A 25844-nucleotide genomic window follows, 5' to 3' on the forward strand; every position below is an offset into this window, starting at 1 on the left:
GCTTATCCATAAATTGATTCAATGAAATTATGTAAAAGGTACAAGATTTTTTAGTATGTTTGACATGATACTAAATATTTGATTGGCTTCTTATGGTCTTAGCTAAAAATTTTAAAAGCTAGAGATAAAGATCAAGCTTTTTATTTAAAGGAGCACTATAAATATTGAAATTTTAAAACTTTATTTTTAATTAATTTTATTTAAAATATTAAATTTTTCATTTATATATTTTAATTTTTTACTTGAATAATATAGAATTACAATTTCATTATTTATTATATAATTAAAATCTAATAACAATATGTTTTTTTTAAATTAATTTCACTTTATTATTCTATCTTAATCACTACCAAATACATTTATTGTACAATAAACTATAAACTATTATTACTGCATCTCATTTATGAATCCCTACATAATTATTTGAGTATCATTCTCTTATTTACTACTTTATCTCTGCAAATTCCAGTGGTCAATTAGTAAGATACACTATTTTATAATATTTTACAGATTTTAATTACTAAATATATTATATGATAATATGAATTATGGGATAATATGAATACCATTATCTTATTTACTGTTTTTTCTCTACAAATTCCAGTTGTCAATTAGCCCAACACTATTTTATAAATTTGAATTACTAAATACATTATATGATAATAAATAACTCTATATTATTTATATATATATATATATATAATTAATTACTTAATTAATTGCCTACCAAGTTTGCTTTGCTTAAAAATGCAAGCTTCTTTGGTTTTATATTCGAATTCTGCATTTTATGTTAACCACATTACGCATAGACCATCACCAAATACTAGGCTGTATGCATAAGCAACAACGAAATGTGATATGTCAATTTCGTCTGGGCATGCAAGTCACGCACTTCATGGCCGATAGAAATGTTTTATTAAAATTTAAGGAACTATTTTCTATATAAAAGTAAGTCCATCCCACTACACATCTATTACCGAACTGAAAAAGATTAGTGGGTCAATGGCGAGTGGTAGGGAGTACATTTAAAATTCGAGATATTTCATAATTGCTGGGCAGCAGATAGAAAACTTATCCTGTAGATTTAAAATCTGAGACATTTCATAATTGCTGGGCAGGAGAGTGCTCGGGCATTTTTAAAAGAAAACTTATTCTATTCTCTTAATAGATTCACAGAATCTTCATCAATAAAATGGCAGATGTAATTTAATAATCGATACAATTGCAAGTTAAGCCTGTGATCCACCAAAGACAGGATTCCATATTTATTTTATAGCACTAACTGGAGATGCATATAATAAGCGAAATATTTTCCATAATTATACTTATCAAACAACTCCCAACTCAAGAGTGAATTCAACTGTTAAGGACATACAACACATGGTTTCCGCTTTAACTCCAAGGATGGTTTAAGAGCAGTTGGATTTGCTTTTCACAGGTACGGCATCCATTTTATTTTTTTTATAGTAGATATATGGAGTTTTTCCGCAAGGGCTAACCAGCCATATATTGTGTCATAAATGCCCTTGCCAGCTATGTATGTGGTGCAAACTTAGGATGGCATACATAAACACTCCGGCGGGCGACCTCGCGTTTCCGGTGACATATCCGGGACCCACCAACGAGGGGCCGCCCACCCCGTCCCTCCGTTCCCGCTATCCACATCAGCGCACGGGATCCATTTTCAAATGAAACTCTTCCCTCGCGCCCATTTCATTAAAATTGATTTTCGAACGCCGATGGCTCTGCAACCTGCTCTGCGCATCCGTTGCTAACAACCGCTGCATCCTGCTTCGCATGTCCTCTGCTACTTGCTCTACGACTGCTCTGCGATCACAGGTATTTCTCTGCCATCTAAAATTCCATAAGACTTTGGACATTTGACAAGTCTGCTATTTGTCTGCTGCGAAATCTGGCACTTATTCCGCCTTTCATCTTCTATTCAATCATTTCTACACTTATTCAACGGTGGGTTCTTCTTAGGATTTGGGAGTGAAGTGGGCAGAATGAGATGGGCTGAAACCCATAAACAAACGCCATGGCTTCATCAACGCCGTGCCTTCATTTTCGGGCGCCCCCTGATTAGTTCACTGTTATATGAAAATTGTTTTACCATCTGACATGCTCAGCACAGATAATTTTAGATACGAGAATGCATTAGAAACAACATTTAAATTTTGCATCTAAACATTTTCTTGCCTCTGCAACCTCGTTTTCTCCCTCTGAGCGCGCTTAAAATTTCGAAGTTGAATATCTAAAGGTTCTCGGTGATCCGAAAATTCATTACTCTAGTTTAGCAGGCGTGATTAAAGATTTCTCCAGGTTTTAAATCGATATCAGTAGTTATTTAAGATTTTCTCGATATCAGGAGCTGTTGCAATCAAGAAAGACTGCTGAAGGAGATAAAATTCATAGGCATGGATTTTAACCAAAACACCAACCTGGAGAACACCGGAGTGCTTGGAACCCATAACCTTTTATCTTAGATATAAATTGTTAACAAAAATATCAGAACAGGGTATCCTGCAGAAACCCACCTTATTCCCTATTCATTCATGTATATGGAATTATCACAATCAATAAAGATAGCTTGGTATTAAGTTTAGATAATGAGCACAGAAGACTTTCCACCTGTTAATGTTGTAAACAGTCGATACAACCACGTCAACGGATAACTTTGTAAACACAGATACAGCCACATCAATAGATGGGCCTGAAGGCACATAATTTTCAGTCGGATAAGCCAAATGCATCTAGACATTTATAAAAATGGTTCAAGAAACAAGGTCCAAGTAAACAAATAGATGCTCACTTTCTTTCTTTTTGCTTGATGCTTTTTTAGATGCTTCTCGTTCTGCTGCTGCCTTCTTTTCGTCCTCGGTCTCCTCACCAAAGAGGTCCAAGTCATCATCATCTTCCTCATCTTTAGGAGGAGACTGACAACAAGTCATTAAATTCTCAGTACATGACCATGAAATAAGATGTAAATTTTCTAGATCATAAAGTCAAATGTGCCACTATAATCCTAAATAACTCATGATAGGTTATAAGTGTAATCTAAATAATTGTCAATGAGAAGTTAGAAATAAGTAGGTCTAACAGAACCAAAGTTTCATTCTTTGTGTTAACTAAAAAATAACAAAAATTATTTACAACTAATAAACAGATATTCATTTATGGATTAGCATAGAACATAAAAAAATAAGATTGTGAAGTAGCCAAAGACCTCCCAAAATCAAAACAGAGAATAGAATTCATAGTTTGATACTGTAGGTCCTGGTCTACAAGGGCCTGGACGTGCCTTTTATTGATGGATTATATAGTACTAAACACATTAATCCCAGTAAGAAATTTATAATTCAACTTAAAAGTATTTTTATCAGATCATTACCAGCCTGAAATGCTTGCACTTTCATGTCAATGTGGATGCAGAATGGATACAGAGAAAAGAGAGAAAAAGCAGGTTAAGGGGCATGAAGTTGTAGCTCAAACAGCTTTAAATTTCCTACTAACTTCTAAGGACACAGCTGCCATCAATATCAACTTTTCAAAAACACACCTTCATCGAGAGGGTTTCCAGATCCATCACTGTACGATGTAAGGAATTGTTTGGTGGAATACCATCCTAGTAAACAACCTTCCATCCAGCCATTAACGTGGCTTGGATAATTTTTACATGAACAAAACCAACTTTAATAAACTATAAAATTAAAATAAAAGAAGGAAACAATTTTTAAAAAAAACATTTGAAGGACAACTCTCCAACCTGCAATTGCAGCTGGCCAAATAGCTTCTCTAATATTTTACATTTCAAAACTAGTTCGGTAATTTGAAGGAAATTTGCCCATTGTTGCTGTAAACAGTTTCAGGAAATTGGCCCATCCCTGAGCTAAGCAGTTTCACAAAGATGAGATTTGGGCCACTCTACCCAGAAGGAATATCTATAATAAAGCTATCCCCATTGCTAAGTTTTCCTCTCTAAAAGCCAGTTACATTACCTTGAGTGAGGTTTTGTAATTTATAGATATAGAGGTGTTTTTCTGCAGTGAGGCTAAGAATATATCCCAAATCATGGAAAAAGCTCTTTCTTCACTCTTTCTCACAGAGAGGGAAGAAAAATGACAAGGGTGAGAATACCAGAGTCAAATGAATTTGGTAAAAGCAACGATTTCTAAAGAGAATCCACTGGAAGACGGAAAAGGGCTATGAGAAATCTAAAAGAAAATCTTAATTAGTGCTGGCATTCCCAGAATATAATGAAAACGTTATAAACAATAAATATAGTTGCAGTTACCTTTGCTTAAAGGAATAGAATGTTAGAAAGTTAAATAGGACACGCCTACAAGCCTTCTCTTGCATGTAATATGTGTATCTTCTAAATAAGAAATTTTCAATTTTACCAAAAACAAGTGTGTTTTCATTTAAAAAGATAATAAATCTCACTAAGCAAATCCAAATTCTGACTGTTAACATCTGTATATCGTAAGAAAACAGTACCTCGAAGCCAGTAGGGCACTGATATGGTTGTACCACCGAGACACATTAGGAAAGTTAGGTGTAGGTGTCTCTGACACTTGCTGATGCTGAGGATGTGCATCCTCTAAGTCTTATCACTGATATGGTATTTTCTGTTATTTTTCAAGGATGTGCATTCAGACTTGAGGTAGCATAAAAATAATCAATTTCAATCAGGATATTTTGTCATGTTAAAGTATTCTAACATGAATCTATTTTGTTGTTGTCACTATGCAGTGCTTCTAAGCCCACGGAATGGTGGAAAAGTGGACACTATGCATTGAAGTATCATGCCGCCCCAATCCGGGTCCAGCATCTTTAAAAATTGTCCTTCACAATGGGCAAAAAATCATGTGATTTATAGAATATGGGAAGTGCAGGGAAAGACAACCAATAACGAAGCATACTACATTACACTTGTTGCAGGTTTAAAAGAGGCAAAACACAATGGGGTGAATAACATAACAGTGCTGACAAACTCAGAATTAATCTGTAATCACATGGAAGGCATCTACAATGTTCGCGCAGACAATTTGAGGCCCCTCTACAGAGAGGCAAAAATCTGGAGTGCTCGATTTAATTCTTTTTCGATAAAGCACGTTGCAAAGATCCATAAAATCTCTACTCATCTAATGGTTGGAGCAATCTCAAGTGTAGATGCAGGTGCCAGAGATGATTCAGGATCATCGTTCATTCCACTGGCAAACATTGATCAGCATCAATATAGGTCTCGACTATGTGTATACACCATGGTTGTCATTTTTATTGGGATTCTCATACCGTGGTTCTTTCAGTAAAGTACTCGTTAATGTACTTTTTTTTGGTTTTGTAATATCATTCACCTTGGATGTCCAATCATGTTATAACTGAATTCATGTGTCCAATTATGTACATTATATTTGAGGTGAACTAATTATTCTTAACCTACTGGTGATTCTGAAGGCCATCCACAAGTTGGCAAATGTGTGGATCATTGCTTTCAGTGCATATGAATATGTGAATGTTTGATTGGTTTTAATTATGTCCATTTAATATTTTTCAAACTTGACTAGACTACTATTGGACATGGAATTATAACTCCTCTGTTAGGATATTCCGACACATAGGATATAGTTAAGTTCAACTTGGTCTAGTATAGAGTTAGGTTAGAGTTAGGTAAAGTGTGTTTCTTTACCGTTGTACATTTTGTAACTTACAATCCGACGGTCACGATATGTAGTGATCCGACGGTTCACTCTCACCTCGGTATTACCGACACTTGATCCGTGGCTTGACACCCGATTGGTCCATGAGTTCTATTTAAAGCGCATGGAGGGTCATTGTTCGGGTAATCCGTGCATGAGAGAAGCTTATGTAAATTTTCATTCTTTGATTAATAAATTGTCTGTACCCACGTTGGGACAGGCCGTGGACTGTTTCCCTCCTTGCACTCTGAGGGTTTTAACCACGTCAAAAATACTGGTGTATTGATTTGAGATCTGGTTGTGAGCGGTGTCCTTTTGGTATTCTTCTGTGGAACTTACCCTGTAAATTCCTACATGGTATCGGAGCTATTTGAGGGCCGCGTCCGTTGGTGATCCAAATCTGAAGCCGGTAGAACTGCATGCGGCTGTCGTTTCCTAGATCTGCTGTTTCTGACTGCTTTCGGGCCGAGAGGACTGCTCTGTTGCATTCGGAGCATCTGTTTCAGTGAGGAACCCCTTTCGTTTCACGCGAAAAGGTTTCCGGTAGCCCTAGCTGCGTCATTTTTCAGATCGGGAGGTATACAGTGTTTTTTTTGCAGTTTACTGTCATTTTCTCTCTGCTTATTTCGGTTTCGGTTTATTTAGCCTTTTTTTTTCCCGGATCTATACCTTTCATTTCTGCGTATGCTCTTTGCCCTGCGACTCTGTGCGATCTGGGCAAATCAGAAACAGAAAGAAAGGATTTTTCTCATGCGTATGCTCTTTTCCCTGCACCTTAGTGTGATCTCGGAAAATCAGAAACATTGAGGAAAATATTTAGTTTTTCGGCTAAAAGCTAACTTTGAGATTTTTTTTAAATTTCTAGTTTTTTGGCTAAAGCTAACTTCGAGCCGTAAGGTTCGTTTTTTCTTTGGATATTCGTGTTGGGTTTTGTGTTTTGTGTTTTGTAGGGGAAAAGAGTCTTCCCAAGGCAAGCACGCAAATCGAGGCCCCCCCCCCCCTCTCTCTCTCTCTCTCTCTCTCTCTCTCTCTCTCTCTCTCTCTCAAATCTTTTGTATAGATCAATTGGTTCAAAGACCTTTTAAGAGAGTAGAGGTCTTGGGTTCAAGTCTCCATTTTGTGGGGGCGGATTTTTTCATTCCCGCCATTCGCGCACTTTGCCGGCAACGTCAACAATTTTTTTTCAAAAAGCCATAACTTCTTCATCCGGAAGCCTTTTTCAGAGCCGTTTTTTTTAAAACCGCCTATTTTTTCGAGATCTATCCATTGGACCACTCACTTTCAGCATCTTCAGCTTCAGTTGTTTTTCAAAAATGGAAAGTCCATGCCAAGTCATTCTTGACAGCACTAACTACTTCCAATGGGTCGCCTACATGGGAGATTTACTTAGAAGTAAAGGTCTCTTCAGAATAGCCACAGACCAAGAGAAGAAACCCAAAGATGAAGACAAGGCCGAAAAATGGGAAAATCGACAAGATCAAGCACGTGGCTTGATAGGAATGTCTGTTTCTCCTGATCTTAGATTCCACATTGCAGAAATTGAAACTCCTCATGAAGCATTAGAAAAACTTGCTAAAGTTTTTGGGATTAAAAATGAAATTAGATCCCATCAACTTGAAAATGAGCTGCTTACTTTGGATCCTAATAATTTTTCTTGTATTGAAGATTTCTTGTCAAAATTCAAGAACCTTAGATATCTCTTGGAAGGTGTTAAAGTTAAGAAAGATGATGGTAACCTTATTTATTCCATCCTCACTAAGTTAGGGCCAGCCTACTCTGTATTTGTTTCCACTTTCCATTCTACCAGGGAAGCTTTCATTTGTCAAGGCAAAGACTACAAGCCCCCTTCCTTTGACTCCTTTTGTGATTCCTTAATAAGAGAACAAGAAAAACTCTTACACCTTGGTCTTCTTAATCTTGGAAACTCTTCCACAAAAGCGTTAGCCGCCCAGCAGTATCCAAATTCAAAGAATCCTAAGAAGTCTTATCCTCAAAGGAATGGTCCTAAACCAACTCAGCCTCAAGATGAAAGATCATTTCAGCAATATGATAAGCCCAATAAAAACAAATGGAAGAAGACTGAAAGACATTGTAACTTTTGTAATCGAGATGGCCACTTAGAATCTAAATGCTTTAAGAAGATGGAAGCCTTGGAAGCCGCAATGAAGAAACATAACATCCATCTGGAGCCTACTTCAACTTCAACTTCCGGAACGGCATTTTCTGCATGTCATCGTCAATCATCTCAGTCTAGTTACGCATTAAATGTATCTTCTTCTTCTTCTCATTCTCATGAGTGGCTCATTGATTCTGGAGCCTCTTGTCACATGGCCAAAAACCAAGCCATGTTTTCTTCTTTAAATGATTGTAACACCAAAAATATATATGTTGGTGATGATAGATCTCTTAATGTTGTAGGGACTGGAACTGTTCATCTAGACAATGGTCAGTTCAATGATGTATTATGTGTTCCAAACTTATCCTGCAACCTTCTATCTGTCTATCAGATAACTCATTCAGGTGAAGGTAAAATCGTTGAATTTTCACCTCATGATGTTGTAATCAAGGATCTAAAAGATCCTACACAGATTCTAGCTACTGGTCTTGCTGATGATTCCAAAAGGTTGTATAAGTTTCACAACTTTGGGTCATCCCATCTTCCCTCAGTATTTGTTGCTCATAATGATGAAGTGAGCAAACTTTGGCATGAGCGGTATGGTCACTTAAACTATCGCTCCCTTCAGCATCTCTGTAAAGAAAACATGGTGACAGGTCTTCCTATGGTATCTTGCAAAGATGGTGTTTGTTCCGGATGTGTACTCGGAAAACATCATCGGGACAGTTTTGACAAACGTGCCTCTTGGCACGCCTCAGCCCCTTTACAGCTTGTGCACAGTGATTTATGTGGTCCTCTTCCTGTTGCTTCATTCTCTGGCTGCAAGTACTTCTTAACTTTCATTGATGATTTCTCTAGACGCACTTGGGTATACTTCTTAAAACTCAAGAGCGAAGTATTTACCACCTTTTTGGCCTTCAAAGCATTCGTTGAAAAACAATCTGGACATCAAATTCTTAAGCTAAGAACTGATAATGGTGGAGAATATGTTAAAAATGCATTCATCACCTTTTGCACCGAAAATGGCATTCAAATGCAACATACTGTTCCATACACTCCACAACAAAATGGTGTAGCTGAAAGGAAAAATCGCACTTTAAAGGAAATGGCTAATTGTATGCTGCAATCTAAAGGACTCAGTCTTAGTTTTTGGGCCGAAGCAATTAATTGTGCAAATTATATAATCAATCGCACTCCTACTAAGGTTCTAGAGAATATCACTCCAGAAGAAGCTTGGAGTTCCATTAAACCAGATGTAAGTCACTTTCGTGTGTTTGGAAGTGAAGCATGGGCCCATATTCCAGATGAAAAGCATAAAGCCTTAGAACCTAAGAGTGAGAAATGTACTTTTGTTGGATATTCTGAAGATGTAAAAGGCTATAGACTTATTCCATTTAAGTCCAAAAATGTTATCATTAGAAGAGATGTAAAATTTGATGAAAATAAATCGGCCTGCGAGCCTAGTCCGGCGGATGTGCCACCTCTTCCCATCTCTTCTATCTTTGAGAACATTTCTTCTTCTGATGATGAAAGCGAGGATGATAATCCTTCCCCACCTTCTCAGGATCCTCAACTTCCAAGATGGGTCCGTGCTACTCGGGATGCAGCAGGTGATCTTGCCGGTGATCCTACAGATCAGCGACGTACACGTTCTCAGTTTGAAAGAGCCTCTTCTTTACTGGCTCAAGCTCCAGTGAATCATGATCCTGACACTTTTGCAGAAGCTTCAGGCCATCCACATTGGGAAACAGCTATGAATGAAGAATATCATTCATTGATGACAAATGATACATGGGATCTTGTTCCTCTACCAAAGGGACGCAAACTTGTTAGATGCAAATGGGTTTACAGAACCAAGTATGGACCAGATGGGAAAGTTAACAAACATAAAGCTCGTCTAGTTGCTAAGGGCTTTTCACAGGTTGAAGGCATTGACTACACTGAAACCTTCTCTCCAGTTGCCAAAATGAACTCTATCCGCCTTGTTCTTTCCCTTGCTGCCTCTTTAAAATGGGAAGTACATCAAATGGATGTTAAATCTGCCTTCTTGCATGGGGACTTGCAGGAAGAAATCTATATGGAACAACCCATTGGCTTCATACAAACAGACTCCAGCCTCGTTTGTCGCCTTAAGAAATCCCTTTATGGCCTCAAGCAAGCTCCTCGAGCTTGGTATGCCAAAATGGATAGCTTTCTTTTAGAATCTGGCTTTTCTAGGTGTCATTCTGACAATACTGTCTACACCAAGAAAGTGGGCAACTCTCTCATCATCCTTGTTCTTTATGTTGATGATCTTATTCTTACTGGTAGTGATCCCAACCTTATAAACCATGTGAAGTCCAGCCTTAAAAAGAAATTTGAAATGACAGACTTAGGACACTTACACTATTTTCTCGGTCTTCAAGTCTTGCAATCCCAAGAGGGTATTTTCCTTTCCCAGTCCAAGTATGCTTGTGATATTCTTCGTCATTTTCACATGGAAGACTGTAAGCCAGCCCCTTCTCCCTTTCAGTCTGGAGTCAAACTTTCAGTCTCTTGTACTTCTCCTGAAGTTGATGCTACCTTATACCGTCAACTTGTCGGAAAACTCTTGTATTTAACCCATACTCGTCCTGATCTTTCCTTTGTTGTTGGCCTTGTTGCTCGTTTTATGCAAAACCCCCGTGAAAGTCATTGGAAAGCAGCTAAAAGAATACTTCGTTATGTTCGAGGTACAATACAGTTTGGGATTCATTACAGTGCCAAAGCAGCTCCTCTGTTAGTTGGTTTCACTGATTCTGATTGGGCTGGTGACCTTGATGATCGGAAGTCTACTGCCGGTTATGTCTTCACTCTTGGTTCAGGACCTATTACATGGGCTTGTAAGAAACAGGCTGCCATTTCTCTTTCGTCAGCAGAAGCAGAGTATCGTGGTGCCGTGGAAGCTAGTAAGGAAGCCTTGTGGCTTCGTCAGATCCTATCAGAGTTTGGCTTTGAGCAGCAGCATCCAACCACACTTTGGTGTGATAATCAAAGTGCCATTCAGCTATGCAAAGATCCAGTCCAGCATCAGCGCAGCAAACACATTGAACTACACATGCACTTCATCAGAAAGCTCATTCTTGACCATGTTCTTGAAGTGCAATATTGTCCAACGGATGATCAGGTTGCAGACATCTTCACAAAGGCTCTCACAGAGGCGAAGTTCACTAAACTTCGATATATGCTTGGAGTTCAGGAAGTTGTCACTAAGGGGGGATAGGCTCTAGTGCCTCCTTCCTTCTCCTATTGTGTCATATTTGTAAATCCTTCAATCCTATCCCAAGTTGTTCTTAAGGGGGGATGTTAGGATATTCCGACACATAGGATATAGTTAAGTTCAACTTGGTCTAGTATAGAGTTAGGTTAGAGTTAGGTAAAGTGTGTTTCTTTACCGTTGTACATTTTGTAACTTACAATCCGACGGTCACGATATGTAGTGATCCGACGGTTCACTCTCACCTCGGTATTACCGACACTTGATCCGTGGCTTGACACCCGATTGGTCCATGAGTTCTATTTAAAGCGCATGGAGGGTCATTGTTCGGGTAATCCGTGCATGAGAGAAGCTTATGTAAATTTTCATTCTTTGATTAATAAATTGTCTGTACCCACGTTGGGACAGGCCGTGGACTGTTTCCCTCCTTGCACTCTGAGGGTTTTAACCACGTCAAAAATACTGGTGTATTGATTTGAGATCTGGTTGTGAGCGGTGTCCTTTTGGTATTCTTCTGTGGAACTTACCCTGTAAATTCCTACAAGCTTAATAATATGTATGCACAATCTTCTTCAAGCATCATTCATGATTGCCTATTAATACTTGGAGGGTACCAAAGGCTCATAGTTACCTTGTTATCTACACCTGTTAATTCCATCCACATACTTGCAGCTGCTCCATAAAACAACACAACTATCTGCACAAGCAATCTGATTTCCTTCATTTGAAGCATTTTTGTTGAGTAGGGTTTGCAACACACAAGCAATTCTAGGTAATGTATCCTTTCTTTTCCTTGCTTTCCATACTATATGCACTCACCACATATTTATTTCCTTCAACTTGTTGCTTGACACGAAGTTGGAATCCTTAACACCTACATATAAACTTAGAATGCTGATCACTTGGAACATGTAAGTATTAATTCTCTTTTTGTTTCTTTAAGGACAACTGTTTTATAGCCAGGTTCAAGCATGTTTGCAAACCTCTGGTCGTCTGATGATAACCATTCTTCGACATTTGGGTGAGACAACCGTCACAACTGAACTTTAGTAACATTCATGTTAGACCTTTTATTTCTTGTAGGTTAATCAACCTCCATGCATAATTACGCTACACTCTCAGTGCATGGATGCTCACATTATCATGGAATAGCATTAATGATCCACAACTTCGTTAGAATAAATTTCTGCAAGAATACATTTCATACATAGAGCAGAGCAGACGACTTAAAGGAAAAAAAGGATGAAAATAGTCAACTGAGAGACCACGTTCCTCTTGAATAATGTGCCAACGACCAGGAATCAACCAGAAAGTAGTTATGGAAAGACCATCTGCCATCTCAATCCTTTCCCTGTACTCATGTTGAAAAGAGATTGGTTGTGATGAACTCGACTTAAAATGGATCTTTAACAGTTTTGGAAAGACCATCTGTCATCTCAATCCTTTTCCTGTTACACATGTTGAAAAAAGATGGTAAAATTGTTTTGTGATGAACTAGACTTCCTCAAAATCGATCTTAACATTTGTCTTTCCATAGTGCATGCACTCTTCATCTAGTTTATTACCATTTATGAATCACATAAATTTGGATGTTGTTTACACATTTTTCCATCAGCAAGAAAGAGAGTCAACTTTAAGGTCACGAGCTTTGAAAATTTGTTAATTGAACTCTGAAATTTGTTAATGGTTAGTTCTTTCTCTAGACCGGCTTTAGACTGAAAAAATAAGCACCTCTTAAAGAAAATTATTCCACCAGCTCCACTGAATTGAGGTTGTCCCTGAGCAGCATCATCAAAAAAAATTCCTAAGCCATTGATTTATCAATTAGTTGCACAACAATCTATCTTGGGTAAAATATCTGGGGGGTTTGTTATCTTTCAACTGTTTGAAAAAACTAAGATTGTTCAGTCCTTGCTATGTAGATTGGATTATTAGGGTTAATTTATTCTCAAATAAGCTAATTAAACTCCCCAGGCAATGATAGTAAGTAAAGCTTCAAACCTCTTCACAGTATGATTTTCACACCAATGATTTAATCAGTCTTCTGCAAGAGGACTCCTACAATCAGTCTTCTGCAAGAGGACTCCTACAAACATATCTTGCAAGCCCCTCTATCTCTTTCCAAAACTTGAATAGCGAGAAAAGGACAGAATATAAAACTTGAATAGTGAGAAAAGGACAGAATATAAGCAAATGATGCACACTCTCTTCTTCAACCTTGTTCCAGGTGAAAACATTATTGTCCAAGTTCTAGCCAGTGGAAAACCCTTAATTGTAATGAACATTTCATTTTCCATATCACCTTGAAGTACCATTTAAAGCCCCAAAAACCCTACTTTCACCCAAAAAAAATAAAAATCGAGACCCAATATTGGGAATATAATGCTAACCAACTGGTCTCTTTGACCAAATAATCTCGTCTGGCTAACCTTTAATCCTTACATGAACATCACAGGGATGCAATATATTTCTCTCATTCCAGGGCATCGTCCCCATATAATCCAAGCTCTAAGTAGATTTCCATGCTAGGCCCCAATTGACATATTCATAGATATGTTCTCTGATTGAGAGTAATGAACCTTTTATCGTGCAACATAAAAAAACTAGTGTAACGTAATACACTATTCAACCATTTTGATGATTATGTTATAATTCAATTTGTATCATTTAAAGACTAGTCAATATGATTTTGCAAACTTAGTAGAAAATCCATGACTCCTAATTCTTGTTGTGGCTGCCCTGGTTGAAGCTGTTGGTTCCAGCATGTGATAGTCGATGTTAATTTCAAGTATAAATGATAAATCAAACAGTAGTAAATGACATTTAATCAGGATTGTTCATGATGAGTGCAATCCTATGAGCAGGAGAAATTATTACAATCTTTATAGTTTAATCATTATTAAATAACTAACTAGCTGAACAAAGGACAGGAACTCTGTGAAGGGATTGGTTGATTTGCAGACATTGTAGAAATGCATAATTGTAATGTGTACAATTGTTAGTAATGGTTCTAACTAATAGGCCACAACACTGAAAATAATAATATTAGCCATTCATGCCACCAAAGGCTGAGAATGACAAAGAATGACATAATGGGGTTTGGGTTCTTTTTGAGGCTGAGCTGCTTTAGCTGGGCTTTAATTTTTAGCTTCCTCACTTCTTTTGCATCATCAATTAGAAGCTCTTGCAATAATATTATTGATGTGCTGGATGGCATTGCCCAAGTAGCTAGAAGTTTTCTCCTTAATTCTGTTGGTATTAATCTTGTTTAGTTACATGCTTTGATAGGTAAGTGATACGAACAAAACTATTTTTCTTCTGTATTTCAAGCTAAAGCAAACTTTTGTTTAAAAACATACAAATGTACACGGCCTGTTGTAGTGGAACATGTGTAAATCCAATAACGACAATAAAGGCATATGTTATGTGCACTGAACAACTTTAGCTAATATATGTAATTATCTCTATATAAACGATCTTCTACACATATCACAATCGGTAATTTAGTTGAAGTATACGCATTCCTATCACCATGAATACAAAAGCAAATTGCTATAATAAGCATGAACAAATAAATAACAGAGACATTAATATTGCAGAGGGAGATATTTCTTGAACTCTCTGTATCCAGTACTCATAATAACATGATGATTAAGAATGCAAACTTGATTTTTACAAAGTTGTATATGCCAGATTAGAATGCAAACACTAAGCAAAATCAGAAACAGAGATACACCCATGAAATGAAAGTCTGAACTGGCTAACATGTAAAGTCATTTGCCCAGCAATAGGCTAATAGCTGTATTTTAATTGCAAAGTAGACTGATATCAAAAAAATAAATCTACATAAAACAAGATAAAGTAATCCATAATATGAAAATGAAGGGTTACATATAACAATTCTTAGCAGTAAAAAATCAAAAACCATGCCCTTGGTTATTTAATCTCAGGCTCAACAAAAGAACAATAATCAATGCCACTTTCCAAAGTAAATTTTGAAAACTAATCCGAGCATACACAGCAATGAGAAATGAGCACAAGCAAGCCAGTAACCATTTAATCAGAATGAGATGGTCTTAATTCAGTTTCTAGAAGATGATCAATGCTACTCTATTTACTAAATGCAAGTCTGTTAAGATAACACAACTTCCCAACTTAAGATTGCAGTCCTAACAACTGAGTAATCAAAAACCATGACCTCTGTTTTTAAATCTCAGGCTCAACAAAAGAACAATAATCAATGCCACTTTTCAAAGTAAATTTTGAAAACCAATCTGACATAAATGGTTAAACGAGCTGTGATAATCATGTCCATTGATGCACAACAATGGGAAGCCTGTTCACTTTGTATGCCTCTGAATGTTTCAAAGATCCCACTGTCCTCATTTCATATAGCAATGGGAAGCACAATTTCTTTGGTCATTCTGGAACCTTGCAAAAATTCTGTTACAGTGATTCAGGCTTCCAATAGAATGTCAGAGTTGCCATAATACACTAGTTCTTATCACACCAATATGACACTGGTATCGTTAAGTTGTTTCCTGCAACATCATATGCAGAGATGCATAGACTTTCTAGTCAACCAAGAGATTAATGATGCCAATCATTTACAGTGCTGGATTGTAGTTTATATTGCTGATGGTTGTGCCTACCGAGAGTTTCATAGCATGAGGGTACTGTCAAGGAAGCATTATCTTCCTCAATAATTACAAAATTACTTCCTTATCAACAATTCCAGAGTTTATTAGGTTTTGTAATATATTGTCTGCCTTGACAGCTTCAAATGCTATATTTTAGACATTTCTGTGCCTCTCAATCTCCACCTGAATTATGGTGTGCTATCAATCCACACTTCTTTTAAGGCCTGAAAATATGGATGGAAAAAGAGGTTTGATATAGATTTGACGACAATGCTGACAGAATAGACTAGAAACAGTGCAGTACTCCTAGAAACTTGCTTGGAGAATCACAGGTCATCAGCAGCCAAAGTTCAGGACCAAGTGGGAAATGTGTATAATTAATGAAAACAAGAAAAACTCAGAATTTGAAATAATTAAAAGAGTTCATGAATTTTTCCCTTAATAATATTAACAGAACTGTTTCAATGGTCGCAAAAATGCAGAGCTTTTGATATTACAAAGACCAAGTTGGTTTGCCTGCGAAGGAACCACAAGCATAGTTAAACATACAAATAGAAGGAAACCAGTTTCAATGCCCTAACTAGCCAACAAATTTCACCAACCACTAAGAAGTTCAAGTTATTCAAAACTGTCCCAAGAGATTCACACATAATTATGTTCCCTGTCAACCTTTTAAATGCTCAATAAATCAAAGCTGGAGGGCCAAATCAGGCTGTGAATCAACCAGCATTCCAGAAGACTGCCTAACTGGAGACCTTGGAGACTGTTTTTCTACATTCAAATCTGGTGGAATCGAATTTGAAAATTCAGAGGTCTGTTGAGAAGGCTGTTTTGAAGGTAAAGACTTCCATAGTTGTTTTTGAGATTGGGATGTATCAGCTCCCATTGGTATCTGCCTGCAATTAAAAGGACTCTGTGTGGTTGAATTCGGCAATTCTAACATCGAGTTTACACCTCCCTGAGAAGTGGCATGAGATGACAGATTCTGAGGATGCATCCAGCTCAGCTGTGAACGCATATACAGAGGCATGTCCATGGGTGCCTGCTGTTGAATAAATTGAGGAACACTACTAGAAATGCCTGATAGTTTTGTATCACCATATGGTTCCCTGGCCACAAAATTGGAATTACCATCCAACCTTCTATCAAAACCAGTGCTGCCAGAAGTTGTCGTCTGGACACTTGAAACAGGTTGCACATGTTCAGCTGGTTTGGCAGATACCCATTGCATAAGTCGGTTACTTCTGGAGACAATCTCAAGCAATTTTGACTGGGATACATCTGAGGTAAATTTTGCACCTGCCAGATTGACTTCACTGGATTTAGCAATTGATGAAGCTGATTTCAACTCACTCTGTTTGACTCCTTGCAAAGGCGTTTGAAAATTTATATTGTTGGCTGACTGTGAACTCATAGATAGAGGAACAGGTAACCCAGTAGATTGAGACAGAGATACTAGTCCTGTAGATTGAGCAACTGTTGCAACTGTAGATTGAGCCAAGGTCTGTTGATCCTTGATCTCCTCACGCAATAACAAAGCACCAGGAGGAGCTTCAGCTGTAACAAAAAAGAAAAAAACACGTTGTTATGCAATCGCATACCCGCCATGGCCTTATATAACAAAACGAGCCAATTATATATATATACTCTTTGTCAGCTCAAAATTTATAACCAAAAATAAATAATCAAAATACAAGCATTATCCAAAAGGAAAAAGTGTACTGTAGATGTTATGAAATCAGAGTAAACAATCTCAGGGATCTGAGCAATTGTAAATAGTGTGATCTTATGAAATAAGAGTAAACAATCTCAGGGATCAATGCTCAGAGCACTAGTTTGGTGACTTGCGGGCCTAAATGTTAAGTTCTAGTAGATTCGGACAAACAATCAAGGGTGAATGTTCACTCCTAACAGTCCAGGCCAAAAAAATCATATAGCAGTCGAGGCCAAAAATAATCATTTATACAAGTCCCTGGGGGAGTAGCTTCATGTGTCTACAAGCTGGTGTTGCACATCCACTTGCTAATATTGTGTATGTAATTGTGGTTATCCATATATCAGTTTAACTTGAAGTAACCATTTTTCCTTTTTCTGTTACTAGTCTCATAATTCAAGAATGCTTACACAGCCTTGTGAATGATCCGCATTAAGTAGCCAGAACTTATTATTATTAAAAAATGTTAATGGAAACCTCTAATTTATTGCAGTGTAATAGAAAAGAGCATACAGTTTGTATATAGAAATTTATAAGCATATTGATGCACTTTTACTGTTCAGCTTCATCTCTCCTTCAAACTTTCTTTCAAATCATTTCAAGGATAGTGATCCAAAAAGTGCTCATAACAGGAATAGCTAACAGAAATTTTTTGAATTTTTTGAATTCAAGGCTGGATTAGGTGGAAGCACAAAAATACGCTGAGCTGTTGGCACTCAAACTTGTCTTATGCTGCCTTTTCAAAAAGGCGTACAGAAATTTCAAGTAATAGTGATTAAGCTGGAACCGAAGAGGTTTAATATTTATCAGAATCACATTTTTTTAAATTTAAGGCTGGATTATGTGGAAGCACAAACAACAGGGCTGACTGGGCACTCAAACTTGTCTCATGCTGCTTGTTCAAAAAGGTGTGCATAAATTACAAGTAATGGGTGATTCTATCATCTATGGTGGTGATAAATTGGTTGAGAGGACTCTATCCTATAGAAAATTTCCCATTGAGACCTATCTACGAGGAAAATTACTAATTTGAGGAACATTTTTTCTGATATTTCTTTCTGTGATGTTTGCAGAGAAACAAATATGCTGGCAGATTCACTATTTAAAGAAGCCTTGCAGATGGCTCCTGGTCATTGACATATTTGAGTGCAACAGGAAGATGTTTTATCTGGATATGACCTAGGTCCTTTCCTTAGTCAACTGCCATATGTTTCTGAACTCTTTAGGCACCTTTGCAGGTCTATATGGCAGACATCTGAGGTTAAATTTTGGAAAACTGTATAACATTTTGATATACTCATTTAGGGCACAGTTGGGATCCTTTTTGGAATCACTATTAACTGGATTAAAGATTGTTAGGGGTCTTTGTATTTGGTCAATGACTTGATGAAAATTGTGTATGGGTTTCTACACAGTCGATCAATCCAGCCAAACCGTTGGTTAATATGAAATGCAATACCCTTGGTTAATATGAAAATGCGAATCGAACTCCTTAAGCGAACACAGAGATTTATAATTACAGAATGTTGAGAGAATGCGAGGGTTTTAGCAGTCTTTAAAACAGATTTAAAACAAAATGAATGTTTAAAACCACGATTTGACGACTGCAGAGATGGTGCAGGAATTTACCAGGAGGTAACAGAGCTCAGTCCGGCGGGCACTGGGTTGCAGAGTTTCAATGCGCGCAGCGCTTCAGTCCCGCGGGCACTGGGTTGCAGAGCAAACGGGTTCTGGTTGCAGAGTTAAATTGGCGCGCGAAAGTATTTCTCAGAATTATGTTATTGAACGAGACGGGGTGGGTCCCGCGTGGGTCATCGGAAACGCGAGGTGGCCGCCGGAGTCCGATGCCTATGGATATGTATGCCATCCCAAGTTTGCACCACATACATAGCTGGCAAGGGCATTTATGACACAATATATGGCTGGTTAGCCCTTGCCGAGTTTTTTCAGCTGGCCACTGGCCCAGTACACGTAGGCATCACAATATTTTTTTACTAATCCTCCGCTGATACACATAATTGCTAGCTTTACATGAGTTTTATACTAAATTCGAAACAAATGTCACAGTCAAATTTTTTTAACTAGGAAAGATTGGGCGAAAAGATATTTTAGATGATTGAAATAGTTATGCCGTAAGGCGTTTTCCTCTGAGATTAACTCCTCAAATTGCTTTCGTGTCAAAATATGTGCCATTGGATTTTGGTGTTAGACGATTAGGTAATCCTTATCCGTTGATTTGAATTGAGCAAGGCCAGCCGCAACTGTTCGTTCGATCGTTCGATCCTGCAATAACTGTCCACTATCTTCCTTACGAACCGTCAACCGACTTAATTTATTCTATCGATAATATTTTGCTGCATGAACAAAGGTTTTCTTCATATTTTCAGGTTATGCAGTTGGTATTTCGCAGGCAGAGGCGCAGCAGATCATTAATCCCCTGCAGCGGATCAGTGGTTTTCCGGGCTCAAATTTGTAAGGTAGATATCGTATTATTGTACTCACCATTCTATATTGTACTATCTTTTCAAAATTTTCCTTCGGTCTTGATACTCAATTACTGCAACACAGCAGGACCTACAAGAAACAGTCTATTATCGCACACAAGAAATTGCCTATTGTCGCAAGAAATTTACAGGAAAGAGTTTTTTTGCAGGGCGGAATCAAAGAATAAAATAATGAGAATTCTTTAAGCCAATATTTCAAAAACAAAGCTTCTACTTTTATAGGAAAAGAGTAACTAATCCATTCCCTGTGTATCGTCAAATTTGAACTATTTACATTTTGTACAGCAATGTGAACAAGTAGATGTAAAGGCAATTGCATTTTCACCAATGATTTTTGTATTGTATCATCTCTTTAAAAATTCCCATTGGTCTCGTTACTTCCATTAATGTATTCCAGTTGTATTTTCAATAAACAGTGCATTTTCACATGCAAGAAACAACCCCATGGCAAGAAGTTTACAGGAATTTTATTTTTGCATGGCGGAATGAAAGGATAAAACCATGAGAATTCATTAAGCCAATATTTGAAGTCTAACTCATTTCTAAAACGATATACTTCCATTGGGAAAGAGTAAGTGATTGTTTACCCATTGGATGTGCCATATTAGAGATCTAGCGAAGTCCTTCAAGCACATCACATTCTCCCACATTTACAGAGAGCAGAATATGGTGGCTGATCTACTATCGAAACGTGGCAGATCTATCATGCTGGCGAAATAAGCTACAATTATTTTGTTAATGGATCCATTTGTAGCTCTGGATGTTTCAAATATAATGGTATACACTGCATTGTCTGTCTGCCCTTCTAAAGCAGAGACAGAGTATCATCATCGCTGAAATAAACAAGGAAAGATGTTCATCGGGTTTTTTATTGAGTTGAGAGGTTTTGTAATTCTGTCTTTCTTTTATCAAAATTGAGATTTTGCTAATGTAAACCCAAATTTATCATGTAAGCCCAGCCTTAAGCAGATTAGAGCTCTATCCATAGAGCAGCAGTTGTAGTACTGTGTCATTTTGGATTTCAGGGTGAATATTGTAACTATTTTTTCTTATTATAATGAAAGATAGCCTGTTTTTTCTTTTGTGAAAATAGGTAATTGTTTACCCATCTGGGATTGGGTATTATAGAAATGTATGCGCGGCAGATGCAACACAAAATTCTGTTGTGTACAGTGGTGATTTCAAACGGGAAAAGCGATATTTGATGCATTGCAGTGCCTTAGCCCAAATTATAGTATAGGTATTTCGTCAAACACTTTGTGCACAACCTCAAACAAAGGCAAATTGCTTCGTTTAAGCGTGTGCTTCACAAGGGTTTTCACACCGCCATTGAACCCATTATGGGTACCATTTTAAAGTTCACAATCAACATAATGAGCATACATTGTACCTTAGGCCAAGCTAGAGTTAATCAGCAAAAACTTAACACCGACAAAGCAAACAGAAACAAACTTGTTTCAGGAATTTCTCCAAAAATCTAGGCTGAGAAATTTATACGAACACGGGGTAATGCAGTAGAATGAATACAAGCAAAGGTTCATTTAACGGCCATTAAAACGGTTCCATTCAATTCCATCATTAATTCAGTACGCGACAATAAAATAATGAGGACGATTTTTTTGGTAGAACACTCCATTAATGAGAAACTATATTTAGCTAGCATTACCAGTCAACTAATTTTCAAATCAACTGAAAATGAGGTCAGTCGCCATTGTTGGTTTCTTTTAAGCATGCCAAATAGCTTGACTAAAACGCGTTCCTCACTTGTAACGCGTTTAATATGGCTGAAATATTCATATTAACTAGCAAGCTCAAGCCAATTCATTTTGCTTCAAAATATATTTTCCAGCTGCCAAATATATAGAAAGTAAATGAAGAATGTAACTACACAGGCACTCACACAACCCATAAATGAAGAATGTAACTACACAGGCACTCACACAACCCATACCAAATGGATTTGCATGACAGAAAATCCACTGAACTCTGCAAAACACTTCGAAAACAGAATTTAATAATTCATACACGCAATTTTTTTTTGCTATTTCTCAAGTCAAATTAATCTTCCACATAAAATAATTCATTTCCCAATTTACACTAACAATTCAAGCAATACAAAACCAATATGTGCATCGATTTGTTTCCATAAATCGATTTTCGCATTTATTTGGTTGAGGTGTAAGTTCAAACAGTGTGCATACATACTCATTTATGTAAATGGATGTGACCATTTTGTTGAAGCATAAATTCAAATGGTCTGCATACATCCTCACGGTGGCTGAAATTAACCATTGTATACCCGAAAACATATGCCTAAGAGCCAGCATATCTGCTTTCGCTCCAATATCAAGAGAGTATATAGCTTTCCTGAGAATCACTATCCTAGCTGAAATCTGGATTGCAAGATTTGAATTGAAAGCTTTGGTTTCCCCAAATAAAGTGGCTTACCTTTGCATTAAACTGACTTTGTGAAATTTCAAACAATGGATAAATGTTAATGTAAGAACGTGAACTTATTCTTCTTCATTGTTTGTCTGTAACTTATTATTGCAGACTTTGAAATTACTACGAGGAGAAGGAGATGACCTACCTTATTGGACCAAGAGGTAATTGACAATGTCCATGGAATTTGATGAATTGATTGAGGATGAGTCTGGAGAAAACTCTGGGAGTTGTGACATCCAAACTCATCTATCACTTGCAATGCTTGGAGTTGATGATGATTTGGTATCAAACAGTAGTCCAGATCAAAGTGTAAATCTTGTACATGAGAGCAGAACATTGGAAGATTATTTCTATGGACATTATAGCCATTCAACAAGCTTTGATTGATTTAAATCTACTTCTCTGAGCTTCATAATTTTTCTTACTCCTTGCTTTTGTAAAAGCTTAAATATTTTATACTTGGTGTATCACTGTGAGCCAATGCCACTACTTAGCTATGTTCAATTTCAATCACTCTCCATATTGGCTGAAGCTGCGTCTGAAGTTGAGTGGAGTCCATGTAAAGTCCCTTGCCAATTCCTTGTATAAATGTGAAAGCCAAGTTGAGTGGAGTCCATGTAAAGTCCCTTGCCAATTCCTTGTATAAATGTGAAAGCCATTAGTGGTCACTCGTTTTGGTGACCCACTGGTGCTCACTAGAGCTGAAAAATTTTCTTGTCCTTGCCTTTGGAGCAATTGTATGTATGTGGAAGGAAAAGCAATTATGATATCGCTATTGATATGCCAAACCATTTTTATGTACTTTTTTAGGTCTGAAGATGTGTAACTTGTGGTTTAGCTTGGTACATTCTCTTGTATACCAGTTTACTTTGAATTTGTCAATATCATAAGCCCAATAGCGATTTAAGTGTATGTTTGCATGGCAGAACTGCATTGCGGTTGAACTTTTTCTAAAATTAAGTTGTATTTAAAGAAATATGGTGTCTAAAAAGCATAGAACTCCAAACATCAAATCTCTTTGCTCCTTGTAGGCTTGAACCAACATCTCTTCTAGAGAAATTCAACAATTCTAATTTAATAATCCTATCGGCCTCTCTTTGTACCTTTTGAGACAATTGCTAGTTCTAGATGGGACATATAACTCCAATGTGCGTTTTCCTCGTTACAGAGAACACAAAAATATTAATGCAGGGTATAACAACTATACCACTAGCACTACAAATCATTTCTGCTCAAAAAGGGGGATTTAAATATTTCTGCTCAAAAAGGGGGATTTAAATCATGCAGCAGCTTAAGAGGGGCAGGGTCCAGCTTAAGAGGGGCAGGGTCCAGTTTCAAAAATAGCCTTACAATTGGACTAATCAAAATAAAATCTGATTCGCTTCATAGGCGTAGAGTAAACAGGTACCAATGAGGTAACGTGCAAGTGGACAATTAAATCATATTCAGCACAAGACCAGCCCTCGGCATACAATGCAATTGAAAGTCTTGTGTTATGAGCTCCGAACAAGATCACAAATGATATATTATTCACCAAATTTTAATCTTCCACAAAGAGACATATTGATCCTCTCTGATTTGTCAAACAAATAAAAAAATACCAAAATTATGCATAGAATCATCTTTGAACTGTAAACACTACAGTATATAGTAACCTGGGAAAGTGATGAAGCACTCAATACCATACAAAAATAAAATTCCTTAATAGAAGAAAACACCACTGAAAATTGTGAAAAGCTGCCAAATGAACTTTGCCAATCTTTTAGATTTACATAAACAAAGTCAAAAAACCTCTTCAAATCTAAGTGCTTACTACCAGCCACATCCAATAGAAAAGGTTTTATGGGGCCTGATAAGATCAGAACTTGCTTGACCACGGTAAGATAAGCACCGTACCTACCTAATGTATAAAAGAAGACTGATAAGCTGGAGGAGGGGCAGGCAGTCTACTGCCAAAGTGATGGTTGCTATAATTAGTAGAGGAATTGTAAGAATCGGAACCCAACAATGAAGGCCCCATGTTATCTGATGGATACATATATGGCCTTGAGAGCGAGACTGGAGTCCTATTTCCAACACCATAGCCTGCTCCATATAATCCTTGGTTTGATCTGTCATATGCATTTTGGCCCTGTAGGTTGTAGGATGTAACACCTGGAGCTGCACCAGAATATTGTACTCTATCCAAATACCTATAAAAGCTTCTGTCTGCACCATTGGAAGAAGCATAAAGAGTCGGAGTTCTTTCATCTGCACTTAACGGAGGCATATATACACCAACATTTCCTCCATTAGCACGAGGACGCTTAGGTTGAGACTTAACAGCACCTGCAGACCTTTTTCTGTCAGCCTTAGCTTTCTCTAGCTGAGCTACACGCTTTTGAAGAGGATCTGGTGAGAACTGCGATTCAAGTTTGTGCTCCTCAATGCACTTTATAACAGCTCTGTAAGCAGAAAGCTCTTTTGTATTTACTTCATTCTGTAGCAGCAAATAAAAATATCGGTCAAAAAAGGAACTTCCGATATAACCAACAATACTAAGCCAAAATGATCATCACATAACAAGACATTTTGTATAATAGTAATACAATCGTACTTGTGCAACAGTAGAGTTATTCCCGCTTTTTAAACTTGCCTGAGAAGCTTTCTTAGCATCTTTCAGATATTCCTTCAACAAAGGAACAGGTGCAAACTTCTCTGTCAGCCCAAATGCATGAGCAAAGTTGACTGCCTCAATTTGTTTTCAACAAAGGAACAGGTGCAAACTTCTCTCTCAGCCCAAATGCATGAGCAAAGTTGACTGCCTCAATTTGTTTTCCACTATTGACCAGGGTTTCTACAACATCTGCATGAAATTGTCACAAAATTTTCAGTTAATCTGAATATGTCACAAACATTTGAAATACCAAAAGACAGTTTACTGTGAAAGAAAAAATAATACAGACAACTTCAACGGATTTGTCAATAAAGATAATAGCTATGCCAGCTTGAGACCATTTTCGTAAGTAAACAGTTCCCCACTCATGAAAGGCCTTATGACACTTTACCATAGCTGATCATCTTCAGGTGCCTTTATTAATATCAACAAAATAACTTACATATAACTTTCTACCTCATAAAAAGATGTCTACCTAGTAGAGGCCACTCAGTATCTGCCTTGCATATGAAATGTTGAGATCTAAAGAAAAGACTACCAACCCCGTCATCTTAGAAACCCGTTCACTGGACTAAACAAAAAACGTTGGGAAGGTTTACTACAGCCAGGATTACCAAAATTTATCTTCAACTCAATCAGCCACAACCAAGTATACTGATAAAATCCACCAGTCCCTCAAAAAAACCAAGCTAGCCATGAATGCCAGAAAAACAACAAAAAGCCTATCTACCAAAATGGATGGAAATTTTGCCAACCTAGCCACTGAGGCTAACATTACAGAACACCAGCCAACCAACCTGGCATTTTTTATTCAATTCCAAGGGAACGACAGAGT

General features: G+C 37.3%; 3 protein-coding genes and 1 long non-coding RNA gene across 5 annotated transcripts in view; 1 reads left to right on the forward strand and 3 right to left on the reverse strand.

Moving 5' to 3' along the window:
* Positions 1-22350, reverse strand: part of LOC149142141 (uncharacterized) — a 45073-nt gene extending 22723 nt beyond the window's left edge. Inside the window, exons 1-2 of the mRNA XM_089446772.1 lie at positions 22110-22350; positions 2813-2936 (exon numbers count right to left, since the gene is read on the reverse strand). Of these exons, the coding sequence (XP_089302898.1) occupies positions 2813-2936; positions 22110-22235 (250 nt within the window). The 5' untranslated portion in view covers positions 22236-22350. The remainder of the gene's footprint in view (positions 1-2812; positions 2937-22109) is intronic.
* LOC149142143 (uncharacterized) lies at positions 16094-22637 on the reverse strand. Of its 2 annotated transcripts, none has more exons than XM_089446771.1 (2): positions 22499-22637; positions 16094-17247 (listed from the first exon to the last, which is right to left on the reverse strand). In XM_089446771.1, exon 2 carries the CDS (start codon positions 17102-17104, stop codon positions 16379-16381), a length of 726 nt encoding a protein of 241 aa, XP_089302897.1. In that variant the 5' UTR covers positions 17105-17247; positions 22499-22637; the 3' UTR covers positions 16094-16378. The 2 variants fall into 2 exon arrangements, with proteins under 2 accessions (XP_089302897.1, XP_089302896.1); XM_089446770.1 differs by lacking the exon at positions 22499-22637 and adding an exon at positions 19034-19164.
* Positions 19424-21039, forward strand: LOC149142144 (uncharacterized). Its single transcript, XR_016264100.1, has 2 exons — positions 19424-19881; positions 20517-21039. It is a non-coding gene; the product is annotated as an uncharacterized LOC149142144 (long non-coding RNA).
* Positions 22638-24253: 1616 nt separating the features above from the next.
* LOC149142145 (inactive FRIGIDA-like protein 2) lies at positions 24254-25403 on the reverse strand. Its single transcript, XM_089451413.1, has 4 exons — positions 25295-25403; positions 25110-25198; positions 24950-25021; positions 24254-24832 (listed from the first exon to the last, which is right to left on the reverse strand). The coding sequence occupies exons 1-4, from the start codon at positions 25401-25403 to the stop codon at positions 24254-24256; spliced, it is 849 nt and encodes a 282-aa protein (XP_089307539.1).
* Between the last annotated feature and the right edge of the window lie 441 nt (positions 25404-25844).

The sequence above is a fragment of the Pinus tabuliformis genome, chromosome X (assembly GCF_031772625.1).
Source record: "Pinus tabuliformis cultivar Carrire ecotype Pingquan chromosome X, CPIR1, whole genome shotgun sequence".
In the NCBI taxonomy this organism is placed as follows: Eukaryota; Viridiplantae; Streptophyta; class Pinopsida; order Pinales; family Pinaceae; genus Pinus; species Pinus tabuliformis.